Source organism: Thermobia domestica, chromosome 14 (genome assembly GCF_964235325.1).
Source record: "Thermobia domestica chromosome 14, izTheDome1.hap1.1, whole genome shotgun sequence".
Classification (NCBI taxonomy): Eukaryota; Metazoa; Arthropoda; class Insecta; order Zygentoma; family Lepismatidae; genus Thermobia; species Thermobia domestica.
The window spans coordinates 152,881,363-152,899,200 of record NC_137467.1 but is presented as its reverse complement, the minus strand read 5'-3'; the positions used below and the strand labels follow the sequence as shown (position 1 = coordinate 152,899,200).

The window sequence follows — 17,838 nt, the reverse complement described above, 5'->3', positions numbered from 1 at the left end:
TGGTGTGGGTATATCTAACATACTACCTGGTTGTGGCAATTCAGTTACACCGTGAACTTGCGTAAGGACAGAATGAATATGGAACCTCCACAGAGCGTCATAAGGACGTGTATGTTGTATGAGTTCAAACTGGGGTCAAACGCCGCTGCAGCGGGGCGGAAGATATGCCAGGCCTTTTGTGAGGGTGTCGTGACTACGCGGACAGTGAAGCGGTGGTTTAACAAGTTTAAGGACGGTGACGAAATACTCAAAGACGCACCACGTTCCAGAAGATCAACACATGTACCAAATGAAAGATCTTCAGGCAGCAATTGAGGCGAACAGTGCCCACACATATGAGGAACTGGGACTACAATTCAATGTGAGTGGAGAACAAGTGGCTACTTTTCAATACCTGAGTGGTATTATTATTGATGATATGAAGTGTGGACGTGAAATAAAAGCAAGGATAGGAATGGCGAAAGAAGCCTTTAGGATGAATAAAGGCCTCTATTGCGAGACCTTAAATAAGGAATTGAGAAAAAGACTCAAAATACTTAATGTGGAGCAAGCATGAGCTGGCCCACTGAGACATGTCCCTGTGCGCCTTCCGAAATATCACAAAATACAAGTAAATAAATGTACAAGTTTTTAAAATTACTTTCTTACAGTTGTTATTCGCAAAGAATTTGTGAAAGGTACATAAGGCGCCATTGCGGAACCACATCAAAGATAAATGTTTTATTTATTCTACTGTAATGGCACAGTTCTGTACAATAAACACATACAGTTGCTGTTATTAAAGATACAGCGCGCCCTGCGAGACATGACATTACAGATACATTTTTTAAACCTTTATTTGGCATTGTTGCTCTCAAGCAACATCACATTCTATTGCGTTATCCGCACGAAATATAACTTCAGCGATCATTTAGTTGGCATTATTGCTTTCATTTAATATTCATATAAATGATTTGCGAGTAGCTTCTTTAAATACTTCTAATCTTCGTCAACAGGGGGCAGTCAAATTTAGTATTGTAGAAGCTTTATCTCCTACGTTCCGTGAAAGTTCTTTTTTTTTTTTATGTGTGTTTTCTTGCTCTGTAGGAAAATATTTCAGCGAAACTGTTGCTAATTTCTGAGAGTATTCTTATGATATTTGACCATAATAGGGCAATGCTGCTCAGCAGCTACACATAAGACCTATTTTATGGCAATGTTGCCTTGAAATAAACAGCCCGTATTTTGTAACCAAAGTACAAAAATACTTTAAAAATTACGAAATTATGATCAGGAAGACATGGTTCAACCATAAAAGCAAACTAGATACTTTAATGGTAATGCTATCAATCCTTGCCAATTAAAGGGTTAAATTATTATTATTCGTATACCAGTTTTGTACTATAAATTCATAGAGTTCCTATTGGCAGAGAAGAGGAAAAGAGTACAATCACTTTTAAAAATATATCTACCTGTATAAAGATACGTATCTATACAACAAATCATTGTGAGAAATCACGAATAGTTTGGACAATCAAATGTATCATACATTCATGAAGTACTACATTCACACAATAGACTGTTTCTAATTTACGATTTTTACGACATCGTAGATTACACACTGTTTTAATATGTATCTACATAGCCAAACATATTAATTTTTCCTATGTATTTTAGAGAAGTGTTCCGATAATCAGTATGTATTGTATTTCTAAAATACAATTATATTGATTTGTTGGTATATTTAGCTTTAATTTGTTAGACAAAAAATTTATTACAGAAACTAAAATAATTATATTTATGTTCTCGGGATATCAGCCAAGTGAAGTCCGACGATAGACCGACGTTTCAAGAACTCACATCGTTCTCCTCTTCAGGGCGATTATACTGAGACCGGAATACGGAAATACGGAAATAAATTAGAGAATAAAGAGGGCCCCTTAGCAAGAAAGCTCGCCCCCTTGAGTAATGCACCAACCTATATCTACGTGCACCTCCTACATGCAGTTAGAGATCTAAAGCAGCATGTCGAGTGTTGTGTCGCGTCACGGTTTTTATCCAAAGACATTTACCGGACAGTGTGTATTAGAGAAAGAAAGAAGGGTAAAATAGAAGATAGGAAAGCGCGTGAAGATTTTTCGCCTCACTATTGGCTTGGGTAGTAGGAGGAGAAACCTGGAAACACGTGGAGTCCAGGAAAACCCCCTTTATCGGTCATGCTCGTACTCAAGTATTTACATGGCAAAACCACACTAAGAAGGGGTGGTAAAATCCATGTAAAAGCATCTTTACTGTCTGTATTGATTCCCTAACTTAAAAAGTCAAGTGTGAGTTATACTATTGTGTTAAGTTGTCTGTAGTTTGGTGGACAAGCTTTGTTAGTGGGACTTTTGTTATTTTTTTTTCATGCAAGTCTCTCGTCTTCTTCATCCTTGGACTGCGTCAATCTAAAATGAGACTAAGATATATACATATACACGATTATGTAGTATTTAGTTATATTATAGTATTTGGGATATGATTGATATTAGTATCCTATTGGACTTGTCAGTTTTGTTAATACTAGTGATATATCAGTAATTTAAGTAAGATGTATTAGTTATTTTTCTGCCTAACAGGCCTCGTCATACTTTTTTATGTACATATTTACATTTTCTTTTTCTTATTACTCTCAAAAGTGTTTTGGATTTGTTTCTATTTTAGCGTATGAAGCGGGCGTTTGTATTTGTAGTAGCTTTCTGGAATTGTGTAGCTACCCAGAGAGCTCACAAGGTCGTTTTCTATTGTTTTCACAGATTGATAGAAGTTCCTTACTAAATACTGTATGTGATCTTCAATCAGAGTCAACCCTAGACGCTGCTGTAGGCGCAGAACAGGCAAATATCGGGGAGAATTTGTTATTATGCGCACAGCGTTGTTCTGAAGTCTCTGCAGAGCCCGCGTATAACAAGGTGCAGAGAAAGCCCATGCTGGCGCTGCGTATGTGACTATTGGCCTAACTAGCATTTTGTATAATATAACTTTGCTCTGCGTATTGAGGGCAGGTGAGCGGAAAAATCCGGTTAGGGTTCGTAGTCTAGCACTAGCCTTATTTCTTTGGGAGTTCATGTGGTATCTGAGGGTAAGCCTTTTATCTAGTATTACTCCCAAATATTTAACTTTATCTTTCCATTCTATTGGTGTGTTATATAGAGTTAATTGGTTGTTTGGTTTTCGTTTGTATTTCTTAGTAAACTGTATGGCTTCACATTTTTCAGCATTGACTTTAATTTTCCAACGTTTAAACCAGGGTTTGAGTTCGTTTAGGTGATTCTGTATATACTTTGTAACTTGATTTGGCAAGAAAGATGATGCATACACGATTGTGTCATCTGCATACATTGCTATCTGTGTTTTGGTTGTTTTTGGAATATCATTAACATATATTAGAAAAAGAAGTGGCCCTAACATAGATCCCTGAGGGACTCCTGCTTTAATGTCTTTTTCCTTGGTGGTTTTTCTTTCGTGTTCAACGAAGAATTTTCTTTCTTAAGGTATGAATGCACAAAATGGGTTAGATAGTCAGGAATCTTATATTGTATCATTTTATATAGGATTTCCGGGAACCAACACCTATCGAATGCTTTCTCAACATCTAACAGGGCCGCGCCTGTTATTTGTCTTTTATTATATTTGTCTGTTATAAATTCTATTACACGCACTAATTGGTGTGTCGTAGAATGTTGTGCTCTAAATCCGAATTGTTCAGGTGTGATTATATTATTTGTTGATAGAAAGCTTCTGAGTCTTCTGAACACTATGCTTTCAGCTACTTTGGCCATTGTATTCAGAAGACTTATAGGTCTATGGTTCTGAGGAAATTTAGCATCCTTATTGGGCTTAGGAATGCTGATCACCTTGGCTATTTTCCATGCATTTGGAAAATAGCTAAGTTTCATTATGTTGTTAATGATGTGACTTAAGTATGATATACATGCGTTAGGGAGGTGTTTTAAAACTATATTCTGTATTTGATCAGGACCTGGTGCTTTCAGTGGCCGAAGCCGTTTTATGATACCACTTAACTCTGCAGTATTAGTCTTCTTAATTTTGTCTAATGGGGGTGCTTTTAAGAATTCCCTTACTGTCCGTTCAACTTTTACATCGTGCCTACGATCTTCTATTTCATGATTCGGTTTGAATGAGCCCTCCAGGAAGTCAGCCAAAGCTTCAGCGTTTTCTTCTGAGGAGTAGACTAATCCGTTTTTTCCATGTATACATGGCGTGTTAATGTTTTTTGTAGTTAAATTTTTGGTATATTTCCAGACGCTTCCGTCTTTCAGTGACATTTTTGAGATTTTATTTTCAAAGATGCGGTTTTTATACGCGGATATTTCTTCTTTTATGCATACTCTATATCTATTTACGATCGCTTTATAAAGTGGGTCTCGAGTTTTGTTATATTTTTTGTGAAGTCGGTTCCGCGTTTTTATCATATCTAAAATTTTCGGGGGTAGTGTTTTTAAATCTATCTTATTAGTTGTAGAAGGTATAGTTTTTTCTGAAGTAGTTTTAATAAGTGTGGTGAGGAAATTTACGGCAGTATCTATATCTCCTTTTGTTTGTATTTCAATCTTTTTATTTAGTCCTTCTAATATTAATTGTTGGAACCTGGTCCAGTCAGCATTCTTATAATTTAGTCTCTTTAGTAGTGGTTCTTTGTCTTGTTCTGAGTTTACTGTAACAATAATTGCTGTGTGATCTGAAAGGAGATCATCATCAGCAATTATTGAGAGTGGTAATTGAATATTCCTGTATAATGCGTAGTCCAAGATATCTGGATTACTGTTGCAATTATGACGATAGTAAGTTGGTTCATTTTGCGTGAGTATTTCAATGCTTGATGTTTCAAAATAATTTTGTAACTTTTTGCCATTTTCGTTAGCTCTTTTTGATTTGAAAACAGAATGCTTGCTGTTCCAGTCTCCAATTAATAAAACTCTGTTTCCCAGGCGGGAAAGAAGCGTGACATCGTTTGTGTCTATGATTGTATTGGGTGATTGATATATGCCAACTAATACAACCGGAGTATTTTTAACGAATATTTTAATTGCGATGGCTTCCATTGTTTTTAATTGGGGAATGGGTACGTATTCGTGTTTATAGTCGGACTTTACCACTACCAAGATTCCTCTTCCTGCATTTGTATTTGATTGATCATGTCTGAGAACACGGTGCCCTTGGATATACAATTTGTGATGCGTTGAAAGCAGTGTTTCTGACACAAAAGCTATAGAGATGCTATTTTCATTTATGTAGCTTTCCAATTCGTCCTTCTTTTCGGAGATGCCCTGCGCATTCCAAGCTAATATTTTTGTTTGTTTCCTAACGCGGTGCCCCATCAGCAGTTTGGGCGACTCTGATTATGAAGTTTATGACGTTTAAAAAGAATTCATGTTTGTTCTCAGCGTAAAACTCTAACAGACGTTGAACGTAAAACAGCGTTTTACGCCTGTCATAGTGAACACTGAAATCATGAAGCATTAACGTAAGTGAATCTAAACTTGGTTGCAGTGACCGAAATGCGTTGTCTGCGTTGTCTTTTATGGCTTTGGCGCGCTGTTGTCGTATTCTAATGTTTTTCCTCCTCTGTTCTGGGTCTGTGGTGGCTTCAGTGGGTGAAAATGTATCACTGTCTGTGTTAAAGTGTATTTGTTGTTGCGTATGTTCTGAGTTTTTGTCTTTGCGTATGTTTCTGCTGCTATCTTGGGTACCCTCAGGGATAGGTTCTCGCTCAACCCCAGATGGAGCTGTACGTGAGTTTCCGGTTATGTTAGGTGACTGTTGGGGAGTGCCCCTTAAGGTACGTGAGGGTAAAGATGTAGGTTGTGGAGTGGGAAGCAGTCCAGGCTTGGGGGTAGGTAGCAACGCAGGTCTTGTTGTGTGTGTTGGTTGTGTTGTCTTCCTGTTTATGTTGTGCGGTGCGTTTGCTCGTTTTTCAAGGTTGTCTGCGTTAGTTTTGGATGTCGCTCCTCTTTGCCTCGATTCCACAATCTTTTTGTAAACTGTGCAGCCCCTGTAACTGGCCGGATGCTCTCCTGAACAATTAGCACACTTAGGCTTTTGTTCGCGGGTTTTCTTGCAATCAGGTGTCAGGTGATTCCCTGCGCATTTGACGCAGCGAGGCGCTAGCCTGCAGTTCGTGCTGCCGTGATCAAATCTTTGACAACGATGGCACTGCACCACTACACTCTTTTGAACGTACTCCTCAATTCTTACTCGAATGTGGAAGATATGAGGGACCTTCATGAGTCGCTTTTTAGTTTCCCCATCCAGGACCGTGCAAAGAAAAAGGGGCAAGGCCTCTTTTCCAGCGCTCGTTGTTTTTCTCATCTGTGAGACAGTGAGGGTAGGGGAGTCTAATACCTGTCTAAGATGATCCTGGATGTCTTCGGAGGCAAGTTCCCAGGGGAGCCCTCTAATCACCACCTTAATTGGCCTGTAGAGAGAGTTTGTGTAAAACTCAATCTTCTTTTTCTCTAAGTAGTTGAGGATGCTAGTGTTTGTGATTTCATTTAGAGGTGTGATTTTGTATTCCTCTCCCCGGGTACAGCGGGCTTCTATTTCACCATAGGTTCTACTAATGTATAGGTAATCTGTTAATGATTTAATTGTTATGGGAAGGTATCGCTTTCTCTTGGGTGTGGCCAAAGAGCTGTCTGAATCTCTATTTGCTTGAGGTGTTGTTTCAAGTGACCCCTTACTGAGTAATAGTGTGTTATCTATGCCTTCTGGAACTGCTTTCACAGCATCAGAGTATGACTTATTTGATTGACAGCTTTCGTTGTCTGAGTCTATAGATGATGGGGCTGAGTGAACTTCGAGCCTCTTTGGAGATTCTTCTTCTCCTTTGCTCTTAGAGGGAGATGCCTCCGGTTCACTGCTGGGGGAGGGGGACTCAGCATCCCGCTTTGTCCTCCTCGTCCGTCTCTTAACCATTGTCGCCAATGGAAAGAGTGTGCTCTGAGGGCTATGGCCCTGTGAAGGACCGTAACTCCGTCAGCACAGTACAATTACTATGGATTTTCGCTAATTGTGGGCAGGCGCTAGGCCTGTAACGCTATTTAGTATGATGTGGGCACAATGCCCAAGTGCTCTAAATGACGACTTCCCTGCAGTCCTTGCTTAATGAGGGTTGCTTCGGGAGATCCCTGCTACAGCAATCTTAGGATTTGTCACCGAATGCTTTCGTTGCGGACCCTAACACAACCTTCAAAAAGCAATTTCTGCAGTTGGGCGCCTGAATGTGGCTTATCGTGGATACTTACAATCTCTGCTGGCTCTGAAAAGGGCCACTCGCTGAACTGCACCTGTAACGAAAAGAAGAAAGAAAGAAGAAAAAGCTTCAGTTCTAGACAGACAAATCCCTGGTCCTCACTGCTCGGCTCCTCCGTTGCTGACGATCTGCTGTGGCTCTATAAAGGGCCGTATATTCTCCCTGCTGCACCTGCAAATATACAAGATTAAACTTCTCGACGCTCTATGTGGCTCGCTGTGTTCTCCCTGGAAAGAGAAAAAGATTAACAACTACGAGGACACGCCTTCCATAGTTGTTAAATGCTCGCCCGAATGTTTTCTCAGTTTTGGCCTCGTTAAGCGTATATGCTTATACAGCCTATTCTTCACCAAAAACAATCTAGGTGAGCTCCTCTTGTTGTGACTGGCGTTTTAATCAGTTCGCCTGAACCAGTTACTCGTTCGAGAGGGAGAGTCTAACAACCTTCCGTGATGGATGCTGCTTCGACTCTGCTATACTGAGACCAGTTCGTGTGTACTATATATAGGAGAGGAAAGTGGGCGGGGTTAAGAATCCAACTCTCTGGTTGGATGGTCTATAGCTTGACGCTGATTGGTCGTAATGGGTTTTCACAATTTATCTATATATACGACTAAAACAATTATGGGCGCCCTTTTGGTAGACATGTCCACCGCCCTCGTTAGTATTTCAGCCCGGAACCTGGTGTGGAATATTGTACTGTATGGTTCAGAAACATGGAAATCACGCAAAAGTGATGAAAAAGGACTGGAAGCTTTCGAAATGTGGGTGTGGAGAAGAATAGAGAGAATTAGCAGCATCGAGCTGAAAACGAATGAAAGGGTCTTAGAAATGGTGGGGAAGACAAGAACAATTTTAGATATTATGAAGAAGAGGAAGAGAAACTGGTTGAGACATTGGCTAAGAAGGGACTCTTATCATGAGGGATGTGCTAGAGAGTATGGTTTCAGGAAAGAGAGGGAGCGGGCGAAGAAGATTACAATTAATGGACGATATGAAAACATAAAAGTGGTACCTGAAGACGAAGAGGTTAGCTCAAGACCGTGGAGCATGGAGGCTTCTCAGCTGCGGCAAGTGACCTGCCAATAATGGTAGAATACATATCGCACATGATATAGAACCCTGACACAACTCAAAAAACGTATTTTTTCAGGACAGCAAAGAAAACAAACTCTAGTATTACTGTGAGTATTGCATTTCGAAGAAAATAGTGTATGAATTGCTTCTAACTTTGTAAATAGTTACAGGTATTGTTACTGGAAACAATAGGTGTTTAGTACACAAAATGCAGTCATCCCAGGGGTGAGAAATTTGATTTGTGTCACTTTTCTTTTTATTTATTATTGCCATTTTTTGCAAATTGTGATTATTCTGATGACACACATTGTAAAAGTGTGTAATGATGACAAGGAGGAAAAGTGGCAGAAATCGAAATTTTCGAAGTTTTACAAGAAAACAATTACTTTTAATTATGGTATAACTTCAAAATAATGGTCCAAATACCAATGTCTTTACATCAGCTGTCTAATAGAAACTACTAATTGAAAAGTGATGTGTAGAAATCTTTGTAAGCTGGGGGAATGTGTTGGGAAGCAAGAAGATCCATTATATCGGACTTTTTGCGATCCGATATTTTGAATTTATCTGGATACGCTTTTCCCAGCTCGCACGACACTCTTCTCTGCCGAGACTTGCGTGTGTTCTTTGTGACAACATTTTTTTTGGTAATCTGCATGTTCGTATGAAGTTTTGATAAAAAAAAATCCGTCCGGTGTTTCTTTCTCAATTTTTGCTATCTTAATATCGGCAAATTTTATTTGCTGTTCATCGTAGGTTTTTGAGAAATTATTTCCGTAGTTTCGACAAAGATCCTTAAAGTCAAGGAAATTTTCATGCGTTAATTCAATTACCTTGTACAGCTTCTACCCACCTGTTTTCGGAGAATAACGTCCTAAACCTAAAAGTGTCGTTTTACTATACTGATATGCTGCACAAGCACTGTTGTATGTTAAAAAATTTCACTTTACCAGAGAAGAGCTACTCAACCACATAAGATCATCTAACTTCCGTCACTATTCTCCGACGACAATAGTCAAAGTTCAGGAAATGGAAAACCGACACATACTGCTCTCTAGATGCTAAAAATTACGTTACAAGTGTGAAATTTTTTTTTACTAGGTAGAGTAAAGTATTGCGCGCCTCGCAGTGGCAATAACTCAAGAACGCAAAATTTTGAGTTGTGTCACTGTTCTATGCCATGTGCGATATGATAATGATGATGATGATGATGACTATTATGACTTCATATAATTGCATACTGAAATTTCTGGTTTATAAGAAAGCATTTCCAAATAGTTATTAGATTATTTCATAAGTTTTTGTAAATACTATCTCCCTCACTGTTATTTTTATATTCTGCATTCTTTTTAAGTTCTTTTTTTTAACTTAGGAAAAAAGTTGCAGCTGGGCTTAGCGCTTAGCCTTCACATGTTGTGCAGCTTCAATGCTAGAAAAGGACGTTATAAGTTAAAATAAACACGAGAAAAATTTAAAATAACATCCTATTGCTTGAGAGATTATGAAAAGTAAATACAACAAAAATGCTCTGTTTTTCGAAGTTCAACTCCTGTAATTGCTTCTCTCTTTCCAGGATTTAGCTCTCAACATGACAACGCTTCGCTTACTCGCTTTCTGCATGAAGTTGGTTGTTTCATCGTTGGAGCATCCTCCAAACTCGTCCCAGCAGATAGAGAGCTTTACGTCAGACGTGACGTCACAAGCACAGTCGAAAGTTTTCCTTTAGCTACAGGTAAATGAGGCAAACATGTATCATGCATTACAACTTAGCAAAACACAATGTTTCCATTTCCAGCATTAAAAACATCAATATATCTGTGCTGGATTTTTTTTTTGGCATTAGAAATATCAATATATTTGTGCTAAAAATTGAAAGTGTTTCAAATATGTTTAGAAATACGACTGTGTTTAAAATTATTCTTTTACCCTCGTAAGTATTGGGACAATTAATTAACGATTGTTACTGATAAATTTTCCATAGTAAACAAAGAAATTTAGATTGGATTATTAAACTTTGAAAAGATTTCAGAAACATTATAACAGATTTCTGAAACTAGAATGTGGTTCTCAAGAATGAAACCAGATCATTTCAAATTTCTATCTGGAAATATGCTAATATGGCTAAATGCACAGATTACTAGAATAAACATATACATTATTATTATGACAGAAAAACACATGTTAAGATGGCAAAAGCATTGATTAAGATGATAAAAATACACCTGTTGGGAAAAGTAAGATAGCAATAGATCCGGGATGCAAATAACCACTCTCCCGGGGTGAGTGGTTCATCGGTGCGGACGAGTGTTTAATATCACTATTATTTATTTCAAACTATAAAGACTGAGATGTAGGCTAATAGCTTTTCTCATGGGCTAGTAAAATTTTGTTACTTGTTTGCATCCCTGCAGTAGATACAAGACATTGGTGAATAGTTAAAAGACCAGATTAATATTACAAAATACTTAATTAATATGGCAGAAGTGACATATCAATATATTTTTTCAGTTTAACGTCCCACGAGTATGCCTTTTAGGCTATGGCAAAGAATGATTAAGGCAAGTGAATTATGATGGAAGAATATTGAATGAAAATGTTGGAGGAAACGGGTATACTTTGCAAAAACCCACTGATATGATGTTGTCCACCACAACCTTACTTCGCCAGGAATCAAACCAGGAACCCGACGCACCAGAGCTTATCGCTCTGCCACTGAGCCACCGTGTCCCCCGACAAATTAAAAGTAAAAGACACTATAAACATAGAAAAGTAAAAAAACAATATTGTGTAAACTACAGATTAATATGGTAAATGCACAAATTAATATGACAAAATACACTGAATAATATATTGAAAGTAACCAAGCGATAGAATAAAAAACAGAAATAGAGAATAATATTATGTAAGACAGATAATGTAGCAAGAAGGACAGATTGATATGACAAAATACACTGAATAATATATTGAAAGTAACCAAGCGATAGAATAAAAAACAGAAATAGAGAATAATATTATGTAAGACAGATAATGTAGCAAGAAGGACAGATTGATATGACAAAATACACTGAATAATATATTGAAAGTAACCAAGCGATAGAATAAAAAACAGAAATAGAGAATAATATTGCGTAAGACAGATAATGTAGCAAGAAGCCCAGATTGATATGACAAAATACACTGAATAATATATTGAAAAACCAAGCGATAGAATAAAAAACAGAAATAGAGAATAATATTATGTAAGACAGATAATGTAGCAAGAAGGACAGATTGATATGACAAAATACACTGAATAATATACTGAAAGTAACCAAGCGATAGAATAAAAAACGGAAGTAGAGAATAATATTGCGTGAGACAGTTAATGTGGCAAGAAGCACAAATGCATATGACAAAATGCACTGAATAATATATTGAAAGTAACCAAGCGATAGAATAATAAAAAAAAACAGAAATAGAGAATAATATTGCGTAAGACAGATAGTGTGGCAAAAAGCATAGATTCATATGACAAAATACAGTGGTTAATATGGCTAAAGTAACAGATCAGTAGCTGAAAGAGACGGATTAAGATGGCAAAACCCAAAGATTAATATGGCAAAAGTACAGATTAAAAAGTTAAAAAGGCCGATTAATAGGGAAAAGACACAAGTAAAAAAAAGTAGAAAATACGTATTAATATAGGAGACGATACAGATTAATGTGTCAGAAGATACATTATTTTAGACAAAAACAGGTTTAATAGGTAAAAGACACGAATTAATAAATAAAAGACACAGATTACAATACCATACACACAGATTAATACTGTAGATAAAAAAATACGAATTAATAAATAAAAGACACATATTAAAATATTATATATACACAGATTAATAGGTAAAATACTCGAATTAATAAATAAAAGAGAGATGAAAATATCATATACAGACAGATTAATAGGTAAAAGACACGAATTAATAAATAAAGTACACAGATTAAAATATCATATACAAATACATAGAGATTAATTGGTAAAAGACAGAATTAATAAATAAAAGACACGGATTAAAATACCATATACACTCAGATTACTAGGTAAAAGACACGAATTCATAAATAAAAAGTTGCAGATTAAAATAACTTATCATATACACAGGTAAATATGGCAAAAAATATGAATATGTTAGAATTAAAATATCTGTTGTAAGGATGAAAATGATTATAACATTTCTGGGACATTCTATCTTTTACAAAATATAACAGGGTAATGATTTCACCAATAATTCTTGAATTTAACGAATCGTAAAATACGTCCAGTTCAGTGGAATGATGTTTCATTAACGTTTGTTTATTATTAATAAATAAGTGTAATTTATGTAGATTTATAGAGAATTTAAAAAGTATTGATTTTTATTAAAACATGCACAATAATTTCACACTGTTGTAAATTACAAGTTTTATGTTCCTTTTACCTTCACTAGCTTCAATAATTTCGAAGAAAGCCGCTGGAGGAATTAAGACTCTGGTGATTGATGTTAAAGTTGGAAGAGCTGGTACGTCAAAGACAATTGATGATGCTCGTGCCTTTGCAAAAATGATGGTAAATAATATCAGTTGTCTGTTTTTATGTAATTACAACTTTAATACCATTTAGCGGAAAAAGAGATGTCTAAATATCTATTTCTCTCTCTTTCTCTATGCTTCTATCTGCCTTGGTTTCTTCAGGAGACGTGCCTTAGTGTTATTCGTGGAACGCACTATATATAATATCTTGTAATGTTCTGCTTGTGCAGGTATAGCTACAGCATAGATAGAGAAAATTACAGTCCGGAGCTGTTTTTTTTTTCACTACTAGATTTTATTACAAAATTTTGCTATAATATAAATAGATACAAATTCTATTGAGTAACACGCGAGTTCCTTTAACCTGACGGTCTCGGGAAGAATTCTTCAGGAAGCATGCTACGTAAGGAGTGGTAGGATACTCAATGCTCCACTGCAAGCAAAGAGAGGTTATAGTCCCGACAGAGCCCTACTGCAAGTCAAGCCGGTGTTGTGATAAGGAATCTCCCAATCCTCCACTGCAAGGAGAGAGAGAGGTAAAGGTTTCCACAAGGCTCTACTACAAGCCAGGAGAAAAAGGAATCCAAGAGCTTCATTGCAAACTAGAGGCTTTCCAGAGGTACTTCCAGAGCTCCACTGCAAGCCAAGGAAGGGAATTTGATCAGTCGGGGACTGATACTTGTCGAACCAGAAAACAGAAACAGAAAAGTTAAACCCTGCGTCCTGATAGAGATGAAGGTATTAACCATCTGTTTACATGCCTCTCCTCACATGCAGTTAGTAAACTAAAGAAACTGTCGGTGCATGTGTATACTGTGGTTTTTATCTTTTCGGAAGACATTTACACACGAATCTGTAATTGTGTAGATAGAAGGAAGGAAGAGTAAAATAGAAGAAAGGAAAGCGCGGAAGAAGCGTTATTTTGATTTTGATAGAGGGACAAAAGACCTAGGAACCAGGAAAAAAAACTAAATTGGTCATGCTGCATGCTTAAATATTTACATGGCAAAACCACATTAGAAGGGTGGTGAAAATCTATGTTCATCTGTCCTAATGTAATGAACCTGAAGAACCTAATTGAATATTAATGATTCAAATCTGTGTTGTCTGTAGTAGGGATGTGCATTGTTAGTTGGGAACTTTGTTATTATTTTTAACATACTATCCTTAATCGTCTGTCCTTCTTGATCTGCCTGGTCGTCATCAGCATTATAAAGAGACTTACGTGGCTGTTGTTATTAACGTAGTACATGTCTCAGGTTTGTCATATTCGAGTCATGTTAGTATTACAGAAGTATAATTAGGTTTACTGATATTTACACTTATCATAGATGTCATAATACATACTCTTTACATACCTATTTACATACATACACACACACACACACACACACACACACACACACACACTCACACGTACCTATATGCATACTTAAATACATATCATCCTTACTAAATTCTGCACCGTTATAATAGGATTGTCATTTTATAACTTTAGATGTTAAGATTTTTGTTTTTTAAGATTTTTGTTTTGTATTTTTATATTTTTTAAAATTTTTTATAAGGTATTTGTCGTTGATTAGATTATAGTTGATAGTTACAAAGATTTTTTTTTTTTAAAAATTGTAAGTTAAGATGCTGATTACAGTAGTTGTTAGTAGTTGAATAATCATCTGAGTACATGTATATCAGATTAGTCTGGTTACTATATTGGGTTTTGTTTTGGTCTTTTATGTTTATTGTAGGGTCCTATGTCATAGTTGCCTGATTTTTCTTTATGTGCATAAAATTTAATTGCTATGTTCTTGATTATTTCTTCGATGGGTAGGATGTTTAGCTCATGTTGTAGTGGAATTAATCTGGTGTATCTTGGGCAACTGATGATTATTTTAATTATTTTGTTTTGAAATAGTTGTAGTTTTCTTAGGTTTAATTTTAATGCGTGTCCCCATGCGGGTGCTTCATATGTTAATATTGAACGTATTGGTGTTTTATATAGTATTGACTTTGCATGTTCACTAATATGCTGGCTGCTTAGAAGATATTTTAGTTCATTTGTTCTACCTGTAGCTTTACAAAGTTGTGCGTTTATATATTCTCTGAAGGTTTGGGGTCTAGGAGTATTCCCAGGTATTTAGCTTTGGTAATTCAACGAATTGGTGCATTGAATATTTCGATTTGTAACGTTGGTGTCTTCTTGCGTTTGGTGAAGTAAATGGATTCACATTTGTTTGTATTAATTTTGATTTTCCACTTTTCGAACCATTCTTCTAACTTCGGAATATGTCTTTGAACGTATTTAATGGCTTGATTTGATTGCCAGCTATTAGCGAAAATTCAAGTATCATCTGCGAATAACGCTAGGTTAGTTTCATTGTGTTTAGGCATGTCATTTATATATATGTTAAATAGCACTGGTTCTAGAAGAGATCCTTGCGGTACGCCCGCCTATTTTCCGGATGCTGGATTTTGCTATTCCTACTTTAACAAAAAATTTCTTACGTGCAAGTATGACGATAATATATATATATATATATATATATATATATATATATATATATATATATATATATATATATATATATATATATATATATATATATAATGTGTCAGGTATGCCGATGTTATTAAGTTTGAAGAGTAGTCCTTCGGTCCAGACTCGTATCAAACGCTTTTTCTATATCTAGGTATAAGGCCACGGTGCCTTTGTTTTTGTTGAAATTATCTGTTACATTTTCTATTAATCTTACTAGTTGCTGGGTAGTTGAATCTTGGTTCCTGAATCCTAACTGTTCATTAATGACAGTGTTGTGTGTTTCGATGTGTTTTTTTTATTCTATTGATTGTTACTGATTCGGTTATTTTAGCGAGTGTGCACAGTAAGCTGATTGGTCTATAGGTTTGCGGGAATAATGTATCTTTACCTGGTTTTGGTAATTCTATTACTTTAGCTATTTTCCAATTTTTGGGAAAAATGGTAGCCTCATAATTGCATTGATAATTTGTACTAGAAATCGTATTGCTTTCGGTGGTAAGTGTTTGATGCAAATATTTTGCATGTCGTCATGATTCGATGCTTTAAGTGGTTTTAATTTGGTGATTACTTTTGTGATTTCTTTTCAGTTAGTTCTTTTCGCTGAGGTACTTAAGTTAGCAGATTTTACGGTTTCTATTTTTTGCTTGACAAGCCTTTCATGCCTTCTATTGTCACCAATGTCATTAGGCCTGAAGGTTTTCTCAAGCGTATCCGCGAGTGCGTTTGCTTTCTCTACGTCTGTGTATACTAGCCCATTTTTACCATGTAGGCTTAGTCAAATCTTTTGGTTATTTTCCAAATGTTACAGTCAGTAAATTTTAAGGTTTCTATTTTTCTGTCCCAAGTATACACTTCATAATTCTTAATTTCAGATTTGATAATTTTTCTTAGTCTGTTAATATTATATTTTGTTATTTGGTTTCTACTGCTTTGATAATCCTTCCTTAAGCTATTTCTAAGTCATATTATCCTTGATGCTGCCTGGTAGTTTGGAGCGTTTGTGCTGATTTTTTGAAAATTTGAGAATTGCTTTTTGTGCTGCATTTATTATACTAGTTGTTAGTATGTCTACTGCATGGTCAATGTGGTCACTGTTTAATATTTCATACCCGTCTGGAATGGTTTTGTCTACATATTCTGAGATTGTAGGCGTTTCAATTTGCCTTTTCGTAGTTAAATCCGAGTTGTTCAGTGATTAGTTCCGATTTACTATTTATGGTAATGATGATTGGTTGGTGGTCAGAATCTAGTTCATTTTCGGTGAAAATTGCAAGGTGCCGTTTATATTTTCACTAGTATCAATTACCCGCTTCGCTGAGTTAAATTAAGAAAAAAAATAGTAATATGTTTCGTTAGTCAGTCACTTTTTGCTATTACTAAACGCTCCTTGATATTGGTCATTTTCGATTATTTTCGTATACGCCCCCTCCCCTCCCACAATTTGCGGGGCTGAATTTGGATTTAAAAGGCATCAGAAGTGTAACTGTTCATCTCAGCGCCCTCAAAACTATAGATTCGACAATAATATCAGTCATTTTCGATCATTTGTAAATGTCTTTCCCCCTCCCTTAAGTTACATCATCAAAGTGATATGACAAAGGTCATCTCATGTTCGAACTTCATCCAGGTTGAAAATTTGATCGTGATCGGTCAAGTGGTTCAAAAGTCAAGTCACAGACACTTTCATTTTTATTATATATATATATATATATATATATATATATATATATATATATATATATATATATATATATATATATATATATATATATATATCCGCCTCCCCCTTATCCTCCCCTACGTTACACCATCAAATGTAAATGATAAAATTTATCCAGAGCCCGAACGTTATCTATGTTGAAAATTTGATTGAGATCGATCGGGTGGCTCAAGAGTTATTAATTCACGAGTATAGTCACTTTTACTTGTATATTTATTGATTTTTGTATATGTTCCCTTCCTCCCCCTCCCCTAAATTGCTCCGTCAAAGTGAAATGATAAAAATCATCCCAGTCCCGAACCTCAACTACATTAAAAATTTGATCAAGATCGGTTGGGTGGTTCAAGAGTTATTATGTTTTTATTTATTTTTTATATGTCCTCTGCCTCCCCCACCCCTAAGTTCTACCGTCAAACTGAATACCTAGAAACACTCTCAGGCTAGAACCGCATCTATATGAAAAATTTGATCGAGATCGGTCGGGCGGTTCAAGAGATTAAGAGTCACAAACATAGTCACTTTCAATTTTATAATATAGATCAATAGCGTAGTCTAGGATATCTGGTCTGTTACCATTCGATGGGTAATGAGTTAGTCTATGTTGGGATAATACTTATAATTGGGATCCCTGCAAGTAGTTGTATAGTCGCGTTCCGTTGTTATTTG

General features: G+C 36.1%; 1 protein-coding gene across 2 annotated transcripts in view; it reads left to right on the top strand.

Annotated features, from left to right (window-relative positions):
• Positions 1-17,838, top strand: part of LOC145670403 (thymidine phosphorylase-like) — an 81,306-nt gene that overhangs the window by 42,061 nt on the left and 21,407 nt on the right. The window contains exons 5-6 of one of the 2 annotated variants that reach the window (XM_081739045.1): positions 9,945-10,103; positions 12,835-12,953. In XM_081739045.1, coding sequence (XP_081595171.1) covers positions 9,945-10,103; positions 12,835-12,953 — 278 coding nt within the window. The remainder of the gene's footprint in view (positions 1-9,944; positions 10,104-12,834; positions 12,954-17,838) is intronic. The other variant, XM_081739046.1, reaches the window with a different exon arrangement.